Consider the following 22,067-nt stretch of genomic DNA (forward strand, 5'->3'; position numbering starts at 1 on the left):
CACCAAACTCACACAATAACACAAACTATCGATCAAGGCAGCAGCACACCAACAGCTCCCATGTTCAGAGGGGTAAAATTACTGTTTTTGTCAATGGAGTCTGGCTTTGAAGAGAGCAAAGTCAAGTTTTGCCTTCTGTTCAGCTCCCTGTAGTAAAGGGCTGTTTATTTGGGAAGTACTGAACATACAACTGGAAAAATGAGCCTTGATTTCTACTGCATGAGTTATGTGAGAGTTTGCAAATGGATCTTTGATATAGTTTTATTTTGTTTAAACATGGATGCCTGCGACTTCAAATCATCAAAAATTCCCTTTTTGTCACACTGTTACATCAGGCCTTTTTGAAGACGTATGTAAAATGTACATTGCCCTTCTACAGCCAGAGCACCTACTGTTTTCAGCTGTAGCAAACATTAATAAATACAGCAGCTCTACAGGAAGAGTGAAGGATAGAGAGGAGAGATGAACAGAGGAAGGGCTGCCTGTTTGCGTTGGCAGCAGTAGCCTCCATTTTATCTTTGCTCCCAACTGATAAAGAAAAAAAGTTTTGTTCCTGCAGAATACATGAAGAGAGACAGTGGAGCAATGTGGCAAACGGGTAAACATCCCTTTCTACAACCTTCCAAACCTCTACTAATGTCTCACATCAGGAACACCCACGTTACCTTCCTTTTTCTGTCTATACACCGCTTTTCTAACTTTTACCATGTCTTATTTTGCTCTATTGTTCTCACAGTCTTATCTGAATGAGGCTAAGCCTATCTGACCACAAACACAACAGCGACTAACAGCAATGAAACCCAACAGCTGACCTTCTTAGTTGATGTTGTTAACAAGGGCGTGTATTCATTGGGTGAAGCTCTGACCAGTCCACAAGTGTTGTAAAAGAGACAAAACAGAGGGTGTGCAGCAAAAGAGCAGCTCATGTCAAAAGGGAACAAAAATTGAAAAGGAAAAAAGAGACAGATGGATAGCAAAACTAAGAAGAAAAACAGAGGCAAAGAAAGAAAAACACTTACAGGAACACTCGTTACTAAATACAGATCCAGTGGCAACTTGTGTTTTGTCTGGCTGATTGAACCAGAGCTGTGCATTAGAGCAGATTAAAGTTAGCTACTGTTGTAGACAATTACGGGACTGATGGATGGCTGTGAAAAACAAGCCTCCCTCAGCTGCCAACTCTCTACTTTCACATAGTGACAGATCATCAGGAAGAAAAACGTAGCCAGCTCGATCAATCAAGAAGCCACACAGACACAGGCAGGAATGCAGCATGTACAAAAACAGATTCATGCAACAGAAAACTGTGGGGACAGTATCGGACAGAAAGCTCTGACTGGCTTATTGTTTAGCACACACGCACAACTACACACATGCATGCAAATATGCACACACATCCAGACAACAGCTGTCCCTCTACAAAAATATATAGTTTAGACCAAACAGAAAGTTTATAAAGGAAAATACAGAAATTATATTTCTGTCTTTCACAGTACTGCAAACTGCTATGATTAAGAGCTTATCGGCAATCAATCTCATACTGTCAGAGCTTTCTTGGGCAATCCTTTGTCAGATCTGACAGCTGGAATTCCCTTCAGACTGAGATTTCCCTTGTAATCTCACGCTGTTGCAACAGTGTTTCTGCTAACATGGTTCATTGATGTTCTTCCAACTGAGAGACAGTCATCAAATTTTAATTCCCACATCAGGGTTCACTTGTCTCAGCAAACAGATGTGATGTAAATTATGACTTTCTCCAAATATATCTCCTCTCCTCTCTGGCTCGTATCACCCTTCCCTGGCTTTAGTTTTCACAAGAAACTCTGCTGTGCAGAATAAGAAATGGTTTTGTATTGTATTGGATTGGAATTTGCTTGATTGGCTACAATTTAAAGTTCCCCTCTAGACATGTTTTAAGTATGCAATACTCTGCAATGTTTAATATTTTGTTTAGCGTGGTTTTCCCACAAAAAACTCTGAGAAGAGGCTGAAAGCAAATCTACTCTTTTACCCAAATTGAGAATTTCTGGATCTGGCCTTCACCCCACCCACCACTGCTGCTTGTGCTAGGTTTTTGCTTTTGCTTTCCGTTTGCCGTAGTACTGGCACAGTGCTAAACAAAGTGTGGAGATCTGGCTAGCACTAGGTTGATCAGTGATATAGCAGTGTGCTGTGTGCATCAAGATGGCTAACGTTAGCACTAAAGCCAGGGTTTTCGACCACTTCTGATTGCAAAAAATTTTTCAAGGATTACCTTCCCCAACAAATGAGAAAAAAATATCTATAACATAACATGACAAAAAAAGGGGAAAAATGAACTGAGCTGTAAATGCGTGAAACTGTCAGCTGTAATGACCCAAATAAACATACTGCTTATACTCAACCATGGCTGCCTGCTATCATTAATCCAAATTTAATGTATTCATGGTCATATTTCTTCACCACATGGTTTGCAGCTTTCACTGGCCCAGGTTTGTCTCCTACATCACTTTTTCATTTAAACAACCCATTTAACAATAACAACCCATTTTATGTCACCACATCTGACAGACTGCTAGCTCGCTAACCATGGCAAAACACGGTTGTCTCTATTTGATATGTTTGGGGTGGTGATATTCATATGTACCTGGTCATTTAAATTATGCATTTTAATTTGACATTTTTTATTTATATGAATCTTTGAGCACATTTAAATGTAAAAATAACTAGCTTTGTAAATTACCAAAAAACTTTTTTTACGTAGGCTAAATTAATCTAAGCATTTGGCAGTACCTCGGCAGCCCACTAGATGGTGCTCTAAGGGCCACAAGAAAAGCTGTAGTATAGGACACCCAGACTCAGATGAGGAGTCTGTTGTGTGCCAAAATCGGCGACTAGTAGACATTTCAGAACATTAGGTTTTACTAGCATCTTTTGTTTATGTTGTTTGTTAGCTTGTAACTAGCAGCAGCTGACACAGGGTTAGTATTTGTGAAACATACAATAATATCTGCTATGACATTACCGTGTGTTCACATTGTCACCTTGTTGCTATGTTATGAAATACCAGAGGTCTAATCCAAGATTGCATAAGTATCTTTTTTATACGAGATTAATCTGTTTTGCACTGGAGGTTTTGAGTTTCTTTGCTGGTCTTGTGTCGAAGTCTGTTCCACCCGTTGAAAGTGTCGCATATTAGACAGGGATTGGTTTTTGAATTTGTGACGCACCTAATCTGGTTTGCCCAGGGTACATTTGAAACTGAGAATTCAGGGAAGTGCACAGACATCGCCCCCTTCAGTAGTGACATGTAAAAACACCTCTCTAGTGACAAACTTTGCACAGATAGAAGTCAGTATAGTCAAGGTCAGACATTTTGGGGGACATAAACATAAGAAAACACACTTTTGAGTTGAGGCGATCTTAAGAGGTTTTTCCAGATCTACATATATCTAATGCTGCCAATCACTTAATTGCTAAGACGTCCAGGGAGATTAGGTGGTTATTAGTCCAGTGAACAACATAGAAAGGCAAATAAACTTGCTTTGCTTTGGTGACAGGAGTTTAAAAATATGAGTTAAAATGAAATATGGTCCCATAGAAGGTGCTGTAAAAACTGAAAGTCCATTTTTTTTTGCTGCAGGTAATCCATTTTAGGACATCTGTAAACTTCTCATACAGACAGCCTGCTTACTGCCACTGATCTTATTACTCCTTCACCTTCTTCTACTTAATGCTGCCCGTCCTCTGATGAACTTTTCCCCTGTCAAGTCCTCGTACTGCATGGCAAGGGCTGGGCTAAGGGCATGCCATCCAGATTTTATGCTTTACTGCATTTTGGAAATATGATCCCAAAGCTTATACATTGTTAATGTTGCAGAACCCAAATACACCTTTCTAAGACCTGATGCTACCTCACTTTGACTTTCTGTCTCTCTGTGTGACCCTCTAAGTCACTCAGTTTCTCTCTTTTGCTCTTTATCCTCTGTCTCATTCTCTGGTTCAGTTGTTCTGTCTTTATCTCTCAGTCTGCCTGCTCACACAACACACATGGGCACAAATGCACTTACTCAAGAAGCACCTTCTGTTACTGAGCAGTGAAGCAGAAAGCTCAGAATTTCTCTGAACTCCTTTATCACAAGAGGCAATGTAGACATGGCTTGCCTTCCAAACCACAATAACAGATTGCCTATCACTGCTGGAAAAAACCCTCCAAAAAACAAGGTTGTGTTTCTCTGAACTCAGTGTTCCAAAACATAATTTAATTCAGCGCTGCTCTCATAAAGACAGTCACAGATTGTTGATTGTTAAGCTGTAGAAACAAAACTGCTAACTTCTCGGCCTCCATGACAACTCCCAGCATGTGAAAACATCTGATTCTCCTGCAGTCGAAGATGGCTTTACACCCTTCCAGGAATACTGCATAATCTGTTTTTAGTGCTGTAGCTATTTCCATTCCCACTCCTGTATTTAGCAACCTGTCCCTCAGACCTCAAAAAGGTCAAAGATCTACTTTCATCACTGTAAATGAAACAAGATCCTAAATAGAGATGTTAAAGTTCGTGTTTCAACACCCAGACATCAGCCCATATTCTGTATGAAAGATAAAAAACAACTTACAATGTTGTTTATTGTCAATCACTCTGGTTAGTAAAAATCTACCTGAGAGGCAAAGTGCTAGTGACTATCTGTACTCCATTACTTATAAGGTAAACAAAATGTATCCTACAAACACCCACTATCTTTTAAAACAGTCGTTGCACTGGGTTTTGTCTTTTGACGGAGCTGTATGTGACATTCAGAGCAGAGCGTCTATGATTCAAAGTCTGAGCCAGGATTGTCTGCACATAGCTCTCAAAATGGAGGTAGCTGAGCGCGAACAGTGCTAAAACAACGGCAACAGTGCTGACAGAGCTGTGCTTTCATGATGACACCATTGCCTTTGTCATTGACAACCACCAGTAACTAACAAATCAGCACAATAAAGAGATGGATTAATTAGCCAGTGGGATACAATCAAAGGGACTCAAATTCTCTAACGTGCACACACGGCCTGAACTTCTACCACAACAACGAACAGAGAAGCTCGGATTGCAAAACACATTAAGATGGCGTGACGTCATTCTGTGCTAAGGAAGCCATTACTCCACTACAGGGATGGGAATCAACAGTTCCAGCTGGGAGCTGTTTCCAAATTGTCCAAATCCTTCAGAATCGTATACATGCGAGCTTATGAATTCCTTACATTGACACGATAGCATGTTTTTTTCCCAACAGCTGAGAATGGCAAAACAATGATGTCAAACTTATGCATCTATGCTGCTTGAAACTTGCAACAAGGAGGAGTCATGGCAGAGAGGAAGATATGGTCCAAATGTGATCATTTCATGGGGAAAGATGACAACAGTGCTGCCTGTAATGTCTCTAAAATGATCATTTTAAGTCAGGGTGGAAACACCAACAATATGCTGAAATATCTTTCTACACAACATGGGCTTAAATTTCAGGATTGCCATGTATTTGACACTCTACCTATGAATGCAACTGCTTCCCAACTGAGCACCTAAACCTTTACCAAGGGTAAATATCTGATATTGTAGTAGCATTAGCGCCATGCAGGCAGGATTAGCAGATTTTTTCTGACTAAGAAAATGGTGAAAAAGTAGCACTTTTGCACACCTGGATCACATGAATGTATTTTCTATACTCTGTTTCAATACTGTGTTCAGACAATATAACAAATGTGTTGACACCTGGTGGGCCTCCTTTTTTGGATGCTAACATAAAAAGCGCTAAAATTCAAACAAGAACATCAGCAATTACACTGCAAGTGTTTACACAAGCTTCAATTTAAGTTATGTTTCAGGCATTTAGCTGATCCAAAATGACTGCAAAAAGTAAATAAACATAAATTTTGCTAGCCAACCAACATAGAACAATAAAAAGCAGAGTGCAAGGGATAAAACTACAGTGACGTGTTGTATGTAGCAAAAAATCCACTTATCTAAATTGATCATTTGAGGTAAACAAAAGGTGGAAATGTTGCCCCAAAACACGGCCCTGAACATGACGAATGTTTCCACCGTTGACTATAAAGAGATCCAGGCCCACTTAATTTTGTCAATGATGTTAATCTAACTATGTTCCTACAATGATTTAAATGACCTCTCTTAGTGATCTCCGCCTCTCCAAAGTCCATTAGAAGCATTTAGCTTCGTTATAACAATCTCATCATCCTTATATCTTATATTATGATGTCAATGTCTATTACTGTGTCTTGTAAGTCACAATTAGTTGACCACCTAAGCTTGTTCTGCTCAGAGGGAGGTCTATAATGAGGACAGCAATCTTAGAGAGCTGTCCTCAAATGACCGGCTATCATGTGCTTAATAATCCTCCTCTGAAAACATGCACACACACATTCTCATACTGTGTACTGTACAGACAGTATCTCCATAAGGTGGGGAGTGTAACACAAACCTGCATGCACAGCAGAATTGAGAGTGTTTTTTTATTGCATGACAAATCTGAGTCAGCAAAATTCAACACATTAAATAAATACCACAAAAACACGCTGCACCTTCGGTCATAAATTGTGTGTTAGTTCTGCCAGACGAGTTGAACTCCCAGCCCATGTCTTGCGGACAAACCTGTATCTCAACTATTGTTTTAAACTTATAGCGTGACATCTGTTCTTGTTGGAGCTTGAACTTTTTGAAGATGATGCTTCCCTCTACTTACGAGCAAATTGTTTCCGAGTGTAGCTTAACATTGCCTCCAGCAGCTACAATGCCAAATTTCATGTAAATGCAAAAGTACAACTTCGGGTTCTGATTGTGATTTGATTTGATTTGAGTTGACATGTACAATTGTTCCGCAGATCCAAGTCATGCAGATCTCTTTAATGCCAATGCCCCTGAGAAATTGTCCTGACAAGACCTGGCTGTGATGACTCCCTTCACTGTCATGAAACTAAATCCTTATTAATCACATTCAGACAACAAACACAGGCCAGGCATGCTGCTAATCTCTGAACACCTCACACCTCTGTGGTGTCCTCAGATAACACCGGCTACAATCACATAGACTCTCCTAAAAAAACAACATAAAACAATCGAACATTTAAACTTAACATCCTTTCATTCATCTGTTAATCAATAGGGCCATAGAAATGCACATGAAATCATGTTGCACTTTTTTACAGAATTGTTACTATCATGTTATTCCCATATAAGATACACACATGTCCTGAAAACTCTTTCACTTGTTGACCTAAGGCTGAACTGTTGATAAGACCAGCAGAACACTCCAACAGCCCCAATCTCTCTGCTCAAAAAGCAACCCTAGAAAACAGAGTGGTGAAACATGAGAGGTGTCCTGCACCGCAGTATGACCTTGCAATGTGGGGACGACGTGCATGAATATACATGAGACTTTGTGTTCAGACAGGGTAACAGTTCAGAGAAGGCATACGAGCGAGATGGAGAAATCTATTATTAGACCAGTCATCAAGTCCTCAGATGACCTTCCCAACTCCTGTTCTGTGAAGCTGCCCTTGTGACTCCCAGTGGTGTCTCAGTACTTCAGCCCTGGTGTCTGCCATAACTCTCAGTCTGACTGGTGGACAGATAAATGAACGTGTCCCTCTGCACAACAACAATTTGCACTGCTTAAACAATCCCAGCAGCTACAAGGAGCTTCTTAACAGCGTCACAATGCAGTGCAAAAAGAACATCAAACATCTAGAATTAAGTTGAAATGAATACCATAAAGGAGGGGCACATTCAGAAAGATAATAGAATATTTTGGTTTAGCTGAAAGCTAATTAGGTTTACCCAAGTTTGTTTAAAGATAGCCTCTTTAGGGATACACTTGGACTGAAGTAAAATATGATCCTTGTGCTTTTTTGCATCATTTAATTACAGTTCATCTTTGTTGCCTTCAATGCTTAACTTACTGCTAACAAGAGACGTTGTGAATCAGATCATCCAGGCTTGTGTTTGTGCATTCATTGACTCACTATTCTCATCATACATTTCTCAGAAATGCTGTCTGCTCCTCCACTCCCTGTTCAGTTTCGTTAATTAAGGTAAAGAGGGTAACACTACTCTCCATGCCATCCTGAGAACAAAATTACCTCTCAATAACATCCTGCAAGAGCACTAGCTCCTTCATAAAAACAAAACGTATTATCAGAGGGAGGGAGGAAGGATGTTGGTTGCTAAACAACATTTCCCAGCATGCCGCCATAACACCATAATGAGACTGCAGGGAGCTGTTGCTCTAATGCAGACGATACAGGTCACTGTGACCTTGAGGCGCTGAATCTTAGGCCAAAACACTTTCTGAAGGAGAGGCTGCATCAACAGATGATTTGGATATTTTACCTTTAGGTGTCATCATTACAATCCCCATTAAACATTGATTTTTGGAATTTATGTTTGTACTCAGTATTATTAATAAATTCATTTCTGTATGCATTTCCATGTGTGTGAGATGGTGAGATTTTTGGTTTTGTCACTGGTGACCTCACTGTATGTGTCTGTTGTTTTATAGTAATGCAAAAGTCACAATTTCGAACACATTTTTATGTTATTAAAAACTGAAATTATCCATATGTTTGCCAGTTATGTAGTACACATCATTTCATCAGTGACACTAACATCCCCAAATTCAGCACAGCTCTTTTATTGCCTTACCTGATAGCCCTCAAAGCTAGTGTGTCCAATGGTGGGTGTTGGGGCCCCGGGTAGTGCTGGGGCCCTTCTCTTCTTGTGTTCAGCCTTGGGTGACATCCTGGTTATGTTCATGGCCGACTGAGACTGGCCCAAGGTGCTGGGCCGATCCTCTACCCTGGGGACTCCTGACGCAGCGGACAGACCCTGTTGGAGATGAAAATAAAAGAAAATAAAAAGGGTGAGTTAAGACTGACAAATGTGACAGATGTATATGTAAGTATTCACATAAGCAGGGGGACATTTTACTGTCAATTTCAAGTGAGTCAGATGCATGACCACAAAATAGGGCTGCAACTAATGATTACTTTTATTGTTGATTAATGTGTCAGTTATTTCATTGATTGATCAATTAGTTATCGGTCTATAAAATGTCAGGAAATAGTGAAAATTGTTTGAAAGTGTTTCACAAAGCCCAAGCTGATGTCCTCAAATCTATTGTTTTGTCCACAACCCAAAGAAATTCAGTTTACTGTCACAAAGGAGCAAAGAAACCAGAAAATATTCACAGTTAAGAGGCTGGAATCAAAGAATTTTGACTTTTTTTGTTTAAAAAATTAGTCGAACCGATTAATGGATAATCTAATTGGCTTAATGTAATGTAATAGTTGACAACCTATGGAATAATGAATAATCTTGGTAGATCTACCACTAAGTTATAGGCGTATAAATTGATCACGGTGCTGTTGCACCACCAGTAACTGAAATGGCTTTAAATTTTGAAGGCTTGCCCTTCGTTATCTCGGCCTTTCCAAAGAGTATTAGAAGCATTTAGCTTAATTATAACAATGCCATCATCCTTATAGGTTATATTATGATGTCAATGTCTATTACTGTGTCTTGTAAGTTATAAGTATCCAAAAATATCCTGCTAACTAACACAAACAATGCCAGGAGTGAAAGTGTTGTTTTTAAGGGTTGATTTTAGTGGTTAAACTGTATTATAAGCATTTATTCCATATCTGGATGGATCTTTAAACAGATCTCAGAGGAAGATCCCTACTCACCTCATTTACAGTGTATTCAAGTTAAAAGCATGTACACATTCACATACATACTTCACATCTTCAGTCACAACAATTATTGCAACATTTATTCGACCAAGTTAAAAGCGCAACCCTATTTTCAAAGGGTGGCTGCTCCTGACTGAAGCATTGGGACAAAACTGGTTTTCAATAACTGATCAAAGAGAGGGCAAAGTGTTCCTGAAAATCTGAATCTCCCCGTGGCTCAGCTTGGTACAGAGCCTTAGCACAACGGGGGTAACCAAACCACGACTCACGCCCCCATGATCTAAGAAAAAAAGAACTGTGTTTAAAAGCAGATTAATTGATGCGTTCAGACAATGTCTGGATACAGCATAAAAGCAGAGCAAAACGGAACATAAAGTTCAGGTCATTAGAATTAATTGGACCCAAGGTTAGAACATCTCACAGTGGGGAGGGATGGGAAAAGAACATGCTCTGAAAGAAAAAGGCCTTTGGGGAAGCAGTCCAGTGAGCATGTCTGCCGCTTTTTTGTTACATTGGGGACATTTTACATATGGGAAATTAGATTTTGATTGATGATGATATTTTGATTGTTATAGCATGCAAAATTATGTTTTATTGAAGAACCAGTTGCCCTTACAGAGACAGTAAAGGAAAATACATTTGTACTTTTTGTACTATTGAGCGAGAAGAAATCATTCAGCAGGATTATTATACGTCTCACCTCTAAGCATGAGTGAAAGTGCAAAATAACAAAATATTTAAACACCACCTCCCTACTATCTGTGATATGTGCAAACATAAACATTACAAAAACAAATGGGTGAAAAACACATTCAGTGCGAACATGAAAGACGCACATTAACAAAGTACAACCTAAGCCTGTGTCAGGAAAAAAATGACGCTCAAAATATGAAATAAAAATATGTGCTGTCAGTTTTTCCCTCAGCCGTGTGACTGATGGGGGTAAGAGCAGGGCAAGGGGGAGGTGGGGTAGATGGCAGATGGGGGGCGACAGAACAAAAAAGAAATGTTAGAAGTGAGAGATTGATGTGATTTCTATTTGGGATCCTTAAAAAAAGGAGCTCGCTTTCACTTCACCAAAATATAATGTTCAAAGCAGACATTTCACATGAACTCTGTTTGACTTCTTCACCTGCTCTCTTCTACTCCTTCCCTCTGGTAAACAATCTGAAATCTGTCAAAACAGTGAGAGAGGAGAGAAAGGTAGCTGTAACAAACGTACTGCAGCATTCGGGGGTGGGGGGGTGGGACCCAAACTCAGTGTGTCCTCATAATTACAAAGAGTGCAACTTAAAATTAACCTATTGAACTTCTGCTGAACTTCGTCATAAAGAACATGACTTACATACTGTATCTCTGGGGAATGCCTTTTAGTGCTTAAAGGACTGATCCTACTACAAACCACATATGCGAAGCTCTAGAGGCCTATCAAAGTGTCAGAATCACTCTCTACTAATCACACTGAAAGTTAGTCTTACTTCATCAAAGAGGAAACTCCTCCGACACTGACTTTGAACAAGAACTTATCATTTTATAATATAAAACACACATCACTGTTTGAATATTTGAAACTAATGACAACTTATTTGCATTATTTGCATGTAATGTACATTTAGCTAAAGGCTTAGCAAAAAAAAAGATCAAGGAAGACAAGATAAAATACAGGAAGGATCAAGCTGCTTAAAGAATTACTTAAAGCAATGTTTCACTGCCCTCTATGGTTAAAAGTAGTCAGAAGTGTGCACTTGTACCTGTAACCACACCCAACAGTGATGTCATAGTGGACTGATACAGCCTTGAGCACAACTCTAAATTACTGCAGCAAAGGTCAAAAGTACCATTGGAGATCGCCAGAAACAAGATTTTCAGGGAGTTTTGAGTTACTCTTTAAACACAAGCACATGAAAATATTTATTGTCATGAAAGCTTATAGGAGTACAACAATGACACATACACAGATGAGAGTTTACGTGCAGTTGAGAATGATTTAGCACTATATTTTCTACAAAACATACTAAATATGAACGTGTGTTGGTCACAATACTAGAGAGAGCTTTTGGTTCATGAGTTGAGTGCATCTTTTTGTCATATTTCAATATCTATTTACTTTAAATGCATCTTAATCAGTGGGAAGTAAATGATTATATCAAAACTATTTTTGCTGCAGAGAAATCCTACAAAAACACCAATTTGTGTAAGATCCTTTAACATACAATCATGTTTATGGTGTGCAAATAACTGAACATGAGTGGTATTGGAAACTGCTGCTTCTGCATGTCATTGCTGTGATGAGGAGGTTGGGACAGATAGGACTGATTTAATAACGTATATTTAAGTATATCAAAGAAAATCTTACATAATCAATCCAAAAAAAAACAAAAAAAAAACATTTTCCCTTTTTCAAGTCAGTTTGCCCCAGAATCAGCACTGCCTTATAACATCATGCTCTCTGACCATGTAAGCGTTTTAAGACCACACACACCGACACACACACCGACACACACACACACACACACACACACACACACACACACAAACACACAGTGCTAATGAACAATTAGAGATAAGAGGCTAGGCTTTTAGTGCTAATGTAGCCAAGGTAGGGTAATCTGATGCCTTTGAGCTGATAACACTGTGTGTCTATATGTGTGTGTGTGAGTGTTTGCTTGTGTGCACAGATGCATGTGTGTGGTCCGATAACAGTCCCTGGCTGAGAAACAATCATATCAGAGAGAAAGAGCCCAGCTGCATTAAAGGCCACTGGAAAGGACGATGCAGCTGAAAAACAGCAATATGGATAAATATAAATTAACTCTTTGATACACTTTGGTGTTTTAAAACTGTTTCACATCAAAGCAAAAGCCACATACTCTGTCTGTTAGTTTGGATGTTTAATTCATGCTCTGCTGCCATATTTTGGTTTACTTTTCATTTCCCTGTCGTCCTTCACTGTTGTTATTTATTTCAAAAGGAAGATTTATAGTCAGAAGTATCTGATGCAGACATAAAAAAAGGACGAGGAAGACCAAAAAGAATGCTTTGTCCTTGAAGTAGAGTGTGATAATGGCAATGATGAAAATAATTCAATGTTGACGAGCCTGATGCTTGATGTCAAAGAAGACACTAAGAACAAAGAGGTAAAGGGTGGAGTAGTCCATCCAGAAGCTTTGTGCTCTGCAGGACAGTGAAGTGAACCAGAGTGAGCCAGGCAGTGTTTTTCCAGCTAATACAATCAAACGCCATATTGATCTGAGGTGAGCCACAGATGGCTGCTGCTGAACTGAAGTTCATGTCTTCAAAATCAAATTAACGTGATTGAGTTATGGACATAACAGGTTGAGAGCTGCTTGATGGAGCATCTAAATGTACATCTGGTTTAACATGGATGTACGCTCTAGACACATACAATGGACAGGTTTGTAGGGAGATAATATTGTGCCTCCAGTTTGTTGTGAATCTTCTCAGAGCTGGTCATTGCCATTGCTGTGTGTCTGGATCCTTCTGGGTCCTTGTCTGCCTGTGAGCACAGACTGTACACTCCCTCATTCATGGTGACTGTAGGACTAATGCTATACATATCACTATATAACACTATTCCTACAGCCATTTTAATAGTAGTAAAGAAAAGAAAGGAGCAAGGGGAGCTGTTAATACTCCTCTTTGGACCTGAGAGTGCTAACAGACTGCTGACTAACCTTCTAGAGACACCTGCTGCCCTCTGGAGGACATCAGTGCACATGACCACAACTAAACAACCAGCTGCACAGGAGCAACAATTCTGTGGGCCATATTCTTTAAAGGATGCCCCGAACTTCCGAAGAAATATTTCACCTTGGCATTTTCAACATTAATGTGGCTGTTGTGACTCAATGGCTCATGCTAACTCTGCAGTTGCCACCTCCACTGTTGTTGCTTTTGCAACATATGTAGTAATTATTTGAACAGTTAATTTATTCATTATTTATTCTATTAAATGTCCAAAAATAATAACAAGATGATGTGTTAAAGTTACATAATGAAAAAAACTAATTTAATCTGCAGCAAAGATATCAGAGCCTCTAGAGCAGTGATACAGTGATAACAGGGCGCCGGGTGGCCTACTTTGAATGTAAATAAGGTGCCAGAGTACATTAAAAAAAAAAAAAAATCAAAATAGAGCTTGTTAATAAAAGGAAAAAAAGGGTCTGGACTGAGCCCTGAATGTCCTCAAATCCTAGAAACACCCCTGTGTATACCTGCCCTGTGCAGGGCTGCTGCGAATGGATTTGCCTATTGGCAAAGATGAGTGAGGACAGCGACATCAATTGGTTGAAAATAGGCAATTTATCTATTACATATACTTAGAAACATCATGACTGTTTGTTCATTAACTGATCCCTGGTCTGCTGCCATTTTCCAAAAGTGGCCCCTAAACAATGCAAGTTGAGTGTCCCTAGTCTAGGGTAATGCTTGTGAAGCTGTTCCACTTTTTTGCTGTTGGTATGTTGTGAAAATTGACAGACCAGCCTTGAAACTTGAATTTGAATATATTTTTGACAAAAATTATAGGTTTGATGACACTGACATGGTGAACCAGCACTGGTGCAATGTGACACACCCAGTCAGTATTTCTCAATACAGATCATATCTAGTGTGTAATTTTTAGTGTTTCATCACAATCTGCTAGGGCTGTAACAATTTGCGTATTTGTACCAAACCATCAACATCCGCTGCATGCAGAGCACACGGGATGTTGATGGATGCATGTAATGTGGAACCACAAGTTCACAAACATGAGTTCAGTCCAGAGACTTTTAACCATGCGCTGTTAGCAACATATGAGGTTAGCGCAACAAGCACATTGGTGGAGACATGTATAGCTGCAGCAACATGACACACCCCTACAAGCCGCGCCCACCACCAGTACAAGACAAACCCATCAACGCAAAAGTATTTGAACCCTGCAATGATGCAACATTGTAGTGAATACATATGAGGCCAAACGTAGCAATAATCCACTTTATGCATTTACTTTATTCATTTTGCATAAAGACATGATTCACCTTATAAGATGTAACACTTACCCTAACCCTACCCTTAACTGCCTCTCTTTTAAGCTTACACTTCATAGCTAGCTAAACGCTTACTCTGCATTTTCTCACTGTAACAAACTTGCAATAAACCATGAATCCTAAACCATGACTTTTCTGTACCATTACACCCCTTTATTCCACCATGAGGATGAATATATAGGGATACATACATTAATTAAAAAACATTTTGTACCCAGGCTTACACAGTGAAGGCTTTTATATTAATGTCGTATGAAAGTATCAGCAGCCATACAAGAAATGGACATGAATACAAGAACCCAAACAACCCAATACTACTGCCAAGTACAACCTTTGTTTAACAAGTCAAATTGTTGCGAGTGCAGCAAAAGTGTCAAAGAAGTGTTGATTTGACCCTGTGGTAATGTTAAAGGTTTGTTTGTTGTTTATGCTGATACTGGTTTTTATTATCTTGTACACACATTCCTGTTATTCCGTCCACCCATAGATATGATTGGAATGATTTAGTGATGTGTTAAGGTGAAATCACAATAAAATCAAATCCCAATTTGATTTCATTTATCACATCTGGACACTGTCAGATGTGTTAGTTATACTTACATTGGATTGTGTGTCTGTATTTTGGATTACCTTATCATCACAGTCATCCATGTCCATAGATGATGTTTCTGTCTGCAAATGGAAGGCACAGCTAACATGCAGCATTCAACTGTTCAGCCATGCATTTAGCCTCTCTTTGCTATCAGTCTAAATAAGCATGACTGGCATGCACCACTCAGTGTTAGTTTGTACAGTATTACACAATCTTATATTGCTAATGGCACTTGTGCAAGTAAGTCACTGCTAAACATCTGTGAACAATTACAGTGAATTTAAAGCTTCATTTTTAATTCCAGTGCAATATTGTGTATGTATGACCAGTTTTAACTTTGACAATAAAACACAACTACAATGCTAAAAGTGAAATTATTAAAGAGTGAGATGAATAAAAAAACGTACACATATTGCCAAAAAAACAGCAACAGAGATCAGGAGTCTTACTTTGGTTTTCCTCCTGCTGAACTGGAAGATACCAAGGAGGCCTTTCTTCTCCGGTCTGCCCAAACTATTAGTACTGGAGCGGATGGAGTCTATATGAAGAAGGATGAAGAGTTGGACATGATGGTGTCAGTGACTCATTAAAGCACAGCAATGAAGTCAGGATCATTCTTGAAAAAATTTCACGAGGAATTCATCAGAAGTGAGTGACAAATCATCTCGGCATGCACACGTCAATTAAGTTAAAAACAAAATTCAGGGTGGGATTGCCGTGACAGTAGAACACAGTGAATTTACAGTGCAATCTCACATGTAAGCCAACTTAGTTTGACTCCTATGATGTCCAACATATTTGCTTTACTTTATTTGTGTGCACATTTATTGGTCATTTTAATACATTTTGGACTAAATGCTCCACATGAACAGAATGATCTACTGGGTTTCCTCAGCAGAGGGCGCTATAGCTTCATTTTTTCTCAAAGAACTCCTCCATCTAACCTTCACAGTCTACAAAGCAGTAAGTAAGATGTGTAATAATAACACTGTTGGCTTTGGGGCAGGGAGGGAAGGTAAACTAACCATTAAGAAAATCACACAGCTAAACTATTTGGTTATTTGGATTCAGAAAAAAACAAACAGACGTACACTAAGTTAACATGAAATAATTTCAAACATGGCCAGTACTGATTATTTTGACACAAGTATCAAAATTACAGTGACATTAAACCAACAAATAATTTCGTTGAAGCTGGGTGGCTGATATGCAAACATGCATGTCTAACCGAGTAAAAAAGCAGGTTAATAAGCAAGCAGCAGGACGCTGGGTTAAACAGCTACATGTGGTTGGAACCAGCGACACTAAGACAGACAAGACTTGTCACGACTAATACCTGAGTAGTTAAGAGCAGGGGCAGAAGCCATTTTAGGCTGGAGAACTGAAAAAAATAAGGTTTAAAAACACATGATGTCATTTATGGATAAGTGACCTGCATCACAAAGAATTAATCAATCTTTTGTACTTGCACTTACGTAGCATCACAACACAGTTAGAGGAAGAAACACTGAATGCCTTTTAACCAATCATGACACAAACTAAATAAACTGTGGATTTGGCCTGATAAACCAGCTTACATGCCCTTCAATATAACAGTTCAAGGCTGAATACCAAAATATAACCATTATGTAATATAGTATAGTATCCGACCATATAAATTGCATAATGTTCTAAATGTTCTTGCCTTAATCCTTCATGACCATAAACTGCAAGCTTTTCCTCTAAGATCACCCTCAGTGACAAGGACAGTATCTATAAATATCAGTGGGTGTGGACTGTTACCATGGTAATGAGCCATAATATCAGATCTTAGACCATAATTCAACTTCCTACTAGATAAAGGATGATGTATTGCAATGATTGTATACCCAGGGACAAATTGTATTTGCCAAGGTTCACTTAGATGGACATATAACATGAAATATAACCCAAGCTTATATTTTTGTCCATGCTCTGTCGTACCTGCTGCTGATAAAGAAAACATTAACTCTGACTGCACAGAACTATGTCAACAAATATTTACATGCCGGTCATGCTCTACAGCAGAATACGATGTAATCCTGGTTTTGTGGCTCACTGCACTGGAATTTAAAATACATGCTACTGACTGAGTTTGTATGAGATCCATACTTTGCTCAGTTTCCTGTTTATGCAAAATATGTCTTTTATTTATATCTTATTCACTTTACAGATTTTACGACATGCAATCTGTTCTACAGTGGTGAAGGTAAGCAAACAATATCAATGTTAAACTTTGTGTTCCTTCATGAGAAAATTCTTTCCTCCTGTAATTATCCATTTAAAGGTCACAGGGCAGCCACATGTCAGCATGCTTTGTACATGGTAGGGATTCAAGCTTAGTCTCAGTGCAGCCACCACACCCTTTTTCTATACAGCCCACTGCAGTTCGTAAATCTGTGTGGAGGCTTTGCCATATGAAGGGCTGCCCTATATCAGATGTTAGGGAGTGAAAGTAATATGAAAACCAGCATTTGTGCTCATTTGCTGTCCCTAAACAGAAGCTCACATTGTGATTCACTAATAGTATATGCAACAGTAACTGCTTTGGGGATGATATTCATTCGCAGGCAAACATCAGATAATATGACACAATAGCTTGGCGAGCCAAGACACCTATCAGTATCCATGATGCATCTTTATCTGCTTTAATTGGCTTACAAGCATTAGCATAACCCAAGCCTGGGCTCTATTCAATTTTAATTCCTTGACTCAATCAAAACAGACTTCATTAAAATAGCTATTAAAATAATCATACTATACTATATTTCAAATTAAAGCATATTCTACAATTTCTGAAATTATCTTATTTTTAAAATGTTTGGCTCTGTTATGGGAACTTCAGTTTCAATACACATCAGACACTGAGTAACCTGACAGCGATTGAACCTCAAACAGAAAATAACAGACAGAATCAAGTGGTTATGATTTACCTAGACTCTGATCGTGTACGTAGAGCTCTTTGATCCCCAGATCTGTCAGAGATTTGTTCAGCGGCAACTCGTGGCGACTGATGCTGTCCTTTAGGAGCAGGACATGTGCTGGGTCAAACTCACACTTGTCACAGATGACCGGTATCAGAGCCTGGAGTGGTGCCAACGGGTTGACCCGCACCACTGCCTTCTGGCTGCTGTGGTAGTTCACCATCAAACGCACTGTTTTCTGAGACAGAGACGAAAGAATGGTGGGGGAGAAAAACAAGACATTAATGTCAAACAACTAGATGAGATGAAGGCCTGATTAGAGCACACTGTTGTGGCCATTGGAGAAATGTTCCCATTCTGAGGTCACAGAGCTTGTAGTGATCTAGCAGGATAACAAAAGAGAGCAAGAACAAAAAGTGTGAAATGTAAAACATGCGGCAAGAAGAAAGGCAGAGGAAGATATCCGACACGCAAGACACTTCAATAATGAGTAACTTAAGGTTAGACTTTGGTTGCTGACAGAAAAAAAGAAACATTTAATAGACTAAAGATGATGATGTCTGTGTATATGCGCATACATGCATGTGATCCTGGATATGTGTGTGTGTGTGTGTGTGTGTGTGTGTGTGTGTGTGTATTAAGGTAGTTGAACCTCCAACATTACATAGTGTTCTATTATGAAGAACAGTAAGCCACTCTGCAGCAGACGTTATCACCAAGTGGTTCACATCAGCCTCTATAAAAACCACACCGCAGTCAAGAGGCTAAAGAATTTATGAAATGCCTCTTCAGCTGGTGGCTCATCAGTGGCTTTTGTATTTCGAGTAAGAGGCATTCAATGTTATTTATCACCACAGGGAAAGGTGCTTCAGAAGTACTCAGAGCACAGATTTTTGACAAGGTCTAAGAACTTCTCCAGCAAGCCATTTGTTTCACAGTCAAAACTTGTTGACCAATGATAGAATAGTCATACACAAGTCTAGGTTGGTTGAGGTGGTTGAAGTTGTTACACGAAGTCATGGGTTTTCCAAAATCAGTGCTTTGTTACTTTGGGAGTGTGTGCATGTGTGCCAAAATCTTCTGCTTATCTCACCAGTAGTTTTCCAGGTCTTGATCACATACACATAATCAGACAGATAAACTATGGACTGACAGATACAGACAATGTATGTTCCTCTGCTTCTCAGGTCAAGTGTTTACTCCAAAAGTGTTTTAGGGATCCAAAACACATTAGTGCTTGGCAATGCATCAGACTCAGGTTGTAAAGCAAATGGCATCAATTTAAAAATTTTAAACTTATACAATTTTACAGTGATAACACATAAGGCAGTGTTTCTCAAATGGTGTGCCTTGATGCCAGTCCAGCTGTAGTGTGGGATTTTGTGATAACCACACATTACTATTGCAATATTCAACTGGGCCTATACATAAAATTATGAATTTATTTTGAATTGACTGCATCAGTATGCTGTGTGCACCCATTTCCTCATAAAGAGTTTGCACGTTGGAGTTATACGTGTGTGACACATCAAAAGTCCTTATTGGCAGCCAGTGTGAGGGACAATAACAATTAAAAGCAGAAAGTTGTGAGTGGGAAAACGGATTGCTTTATTGTACGGAGCAAATTACAATAAAGTACCAGTGAAGACAACCTACTACTGTCAGTAAAAAACTGTCAGTAGACGGTATCATGAAAGCTACCTGTCTTATTTTTTGTTACTTTTATTGTCTTATGTCCTGATAAGAGTGCTAACACATGTCACAGAAGCTACTGTGCACAAATATAAATACAGGCGTGCCCTTTGATGTGCCTTGGGCACAAAGAGTTTGAAAACCACCGCATTAAGGTGTTTATTTTCATGTAAATCCTAATACAGATTACTGTCCCCCTTTGTTTTTATTTCTGTTCGGCTCATGCACCAGTGGAAGGGTGACAAGCTGTTGATGCATGAATGCAAGGTTTACACAAGTTTGATTACTGTTGGCTCAGTCAGTCTTGTTATTTTTGACTAGGGCTACAAAGATTATTTTCATTGTCAATTATTCTGTCAACTATTTCATCAATTAATGAATTAGTTTTGTGGTTTATAAAATGTCAGAAAATGGTGAAACATGTTGATCAGTGTTTCCCAGAGCCTAAGAGCCTCAAATGTCTTGTTTTGTCCACAACCCACAGATAATCAGTTTAGACCAGAAAATACTCACGTTTAAGAAACTGGAAATGGAGAATTTTGACTTGAAATTACTCAAACTGTTAAATATCAGATTGGTTGGTGATTTATTTAATAGCTGACAATCAATCATTGCAGCTCTAACATTAGAAACATCTTAAATGTAATGCAGTTCAGCAGCACCATAAACTTACGTCTACAATATGATCATCGGGTTGAATCAACACCTTTCTCAAACATTTCCAACAAAAACTAAGTATTAAAACATTTATGAAGGGAGGATATATTGCAGGACTGTCATATTAGACTGTGTTAACTTTTCCTGGGTGCATCTAAGAAACTGACAACTGAGTGTTTTGCATATCACACTTATATCATTTCATCTTTTAGCTGAGGCTGGTGGTACAAAGACAGATAAAACAGGAAAGAGAAATAACTGACAGCAGTGTCTCAAACAGTGTCAGTCTCTGGCCTGAGGCCAGGCGGGGTCAAAGGGAGAGAGAGCAGCCAGTGAGCCCTGAGAAGAGCAGAGAAATAATGCATGGTAACTAAAGGTAAGGCACTCATCAAATATTCAAACTGTAGGAGGAGAGCAGAGGAGAGGCAGAGAAAAAGGAAGAGACAAAGAGTAATGCTCAGTAGAAATACGCTCAGGTAGACAGGTGAGTTGAAAAAATAGATAATAACAGGACAGGTGATAAAGACAAAAAAGGCACAATTAGACTGAAAAACTGTATCAAAGAATTGACTCCAATGTCATGCCAGGCCAGTCAATACCCTTGGCTTCCTACCTTAGCATGGGCCCTTACAGGTTTCACTGGCCTTGCTTTCTGCCAGCAGTCAGATGTAAGAGGTAGAGAGGGGAGGGACGGATATTACATAGGGCTGCAGGGTAAGGAGCTATGCATACAGTACATGCAGACTGCACAGTTATTATATTAAGGGCTTTTTTCCACTGGCATTCTGGACTACATTTCAAAAAACATGGGTAGCTTTGGGTAATTTTCTTCAATTTCTTGTTATGTACTTATCATTCAACTCATTCATTTCTTAAAACAGTGATGCTTCTGTCTCAAAACACACAAGAATCCAAGCCAAGCATAACAAACCTAATTTCAGCAGGTTATAAATATGTAGTGACATGTATAAAATCCTAAATGCAAAGCACACAATTAAAAGAAGACCCACATGACAGTATCAGGCTCCACTGTAGCTCACCTCTGGCACTTTGGGCGCCGGTCTGCGCACCGCTTTCTCCTCCCAGACTTTCTCTTTGATGAGGACACAGGCCACGTTGAGGGAGCCCAACAGAGCGTTGGGCTTGAACCCCAAAGTGTGGCCGTCGGGCGACTGCAGCTCCAGGGTGTGCAGTGCTGGATTCAGGTGGTAGCGGCTACAAAGCTCGACCAGCAGGTCCATCAGCGCCTTGCTGAGAGAGGGAGAAAGAGAGACAAGGGGGGGAGAGAGAGAAAGTGAAAGAGAAGGGGGAAGAGGGTGGGAGGAGGGTGGAAGGGAGAGGGAGGGGGTTTGGAAGAAAGAGAGGCAGAAAGAGAAAGAGAGGGAGGTAGAGGAGAAGATAAGGTT

The 22,067-nt window shown here is 39.4% G+C and overlaps 1 protein-coding gene across 8 annotated transcripts in view; it reads right to left on the bottom strand.

Moving 5' to 3' along the window:
- The window catches only part of cobl (cordon-bleu WH2 repeat protein), a 69,202-nt gene that overhangs the window by 24,288 nt on the left and 22,847 nt on the right, over positions 1 to 22,067 (bottom strand). For 3 of the 8 annotated variants that reach the window (XM_050046138.1, XM_050046131.1, XM_050046133.1), the window contains 6 exons: positions 21,702 to 21,912; positions 18,322 to 18,550; positions 16,707 to 16,751; positions 15,820 to 15,908; positions 15,379 to 15,450; positions 8,679 to 8,861 (listed from right to left, as the gene is read on the bottom strand). In XM_050046138.1, the coding sequence (XP_049902095.1) occupies positions 8,679 to 8,861; positions 15,379 to 15,450; positions 15,820 to 15,908; positions 16,707 to 16,751; positions 18,322 to 18,550; positions 21,702 to 21,912 (829 nt within the window). Of the gene's footprint in view, positions 1 to 8,678; positions 8,862 to 10,859; positions 15,359 to 15,378; positions 15,451 to 15,819; positions 15,909 to 16,706; positions 16,752 to 18,321; positions 18,551 to 21,701; positions 21,913 to 22,067 lie in introns of those variants that run through there. The other 5 variants (XM_050046132.1, XM_050046134.1, XM_050046135.1 and 2 more) reach the window with 5 other exon arrangements.

This window comes from Epinephelus moara, chromosome 6, assembly GCF_006386435.1.
Source record: "Epinephelus moara isolate mb chromosome 6, YSFRI_EMoa_1.0, whole genome shotgun sequence".
Lineage (NCBI taxonomy): Eukaryota > Metazoa > Chordata > Actinopteri > Perciformes > Serranidae > Epinephelus > Epinephelus moara.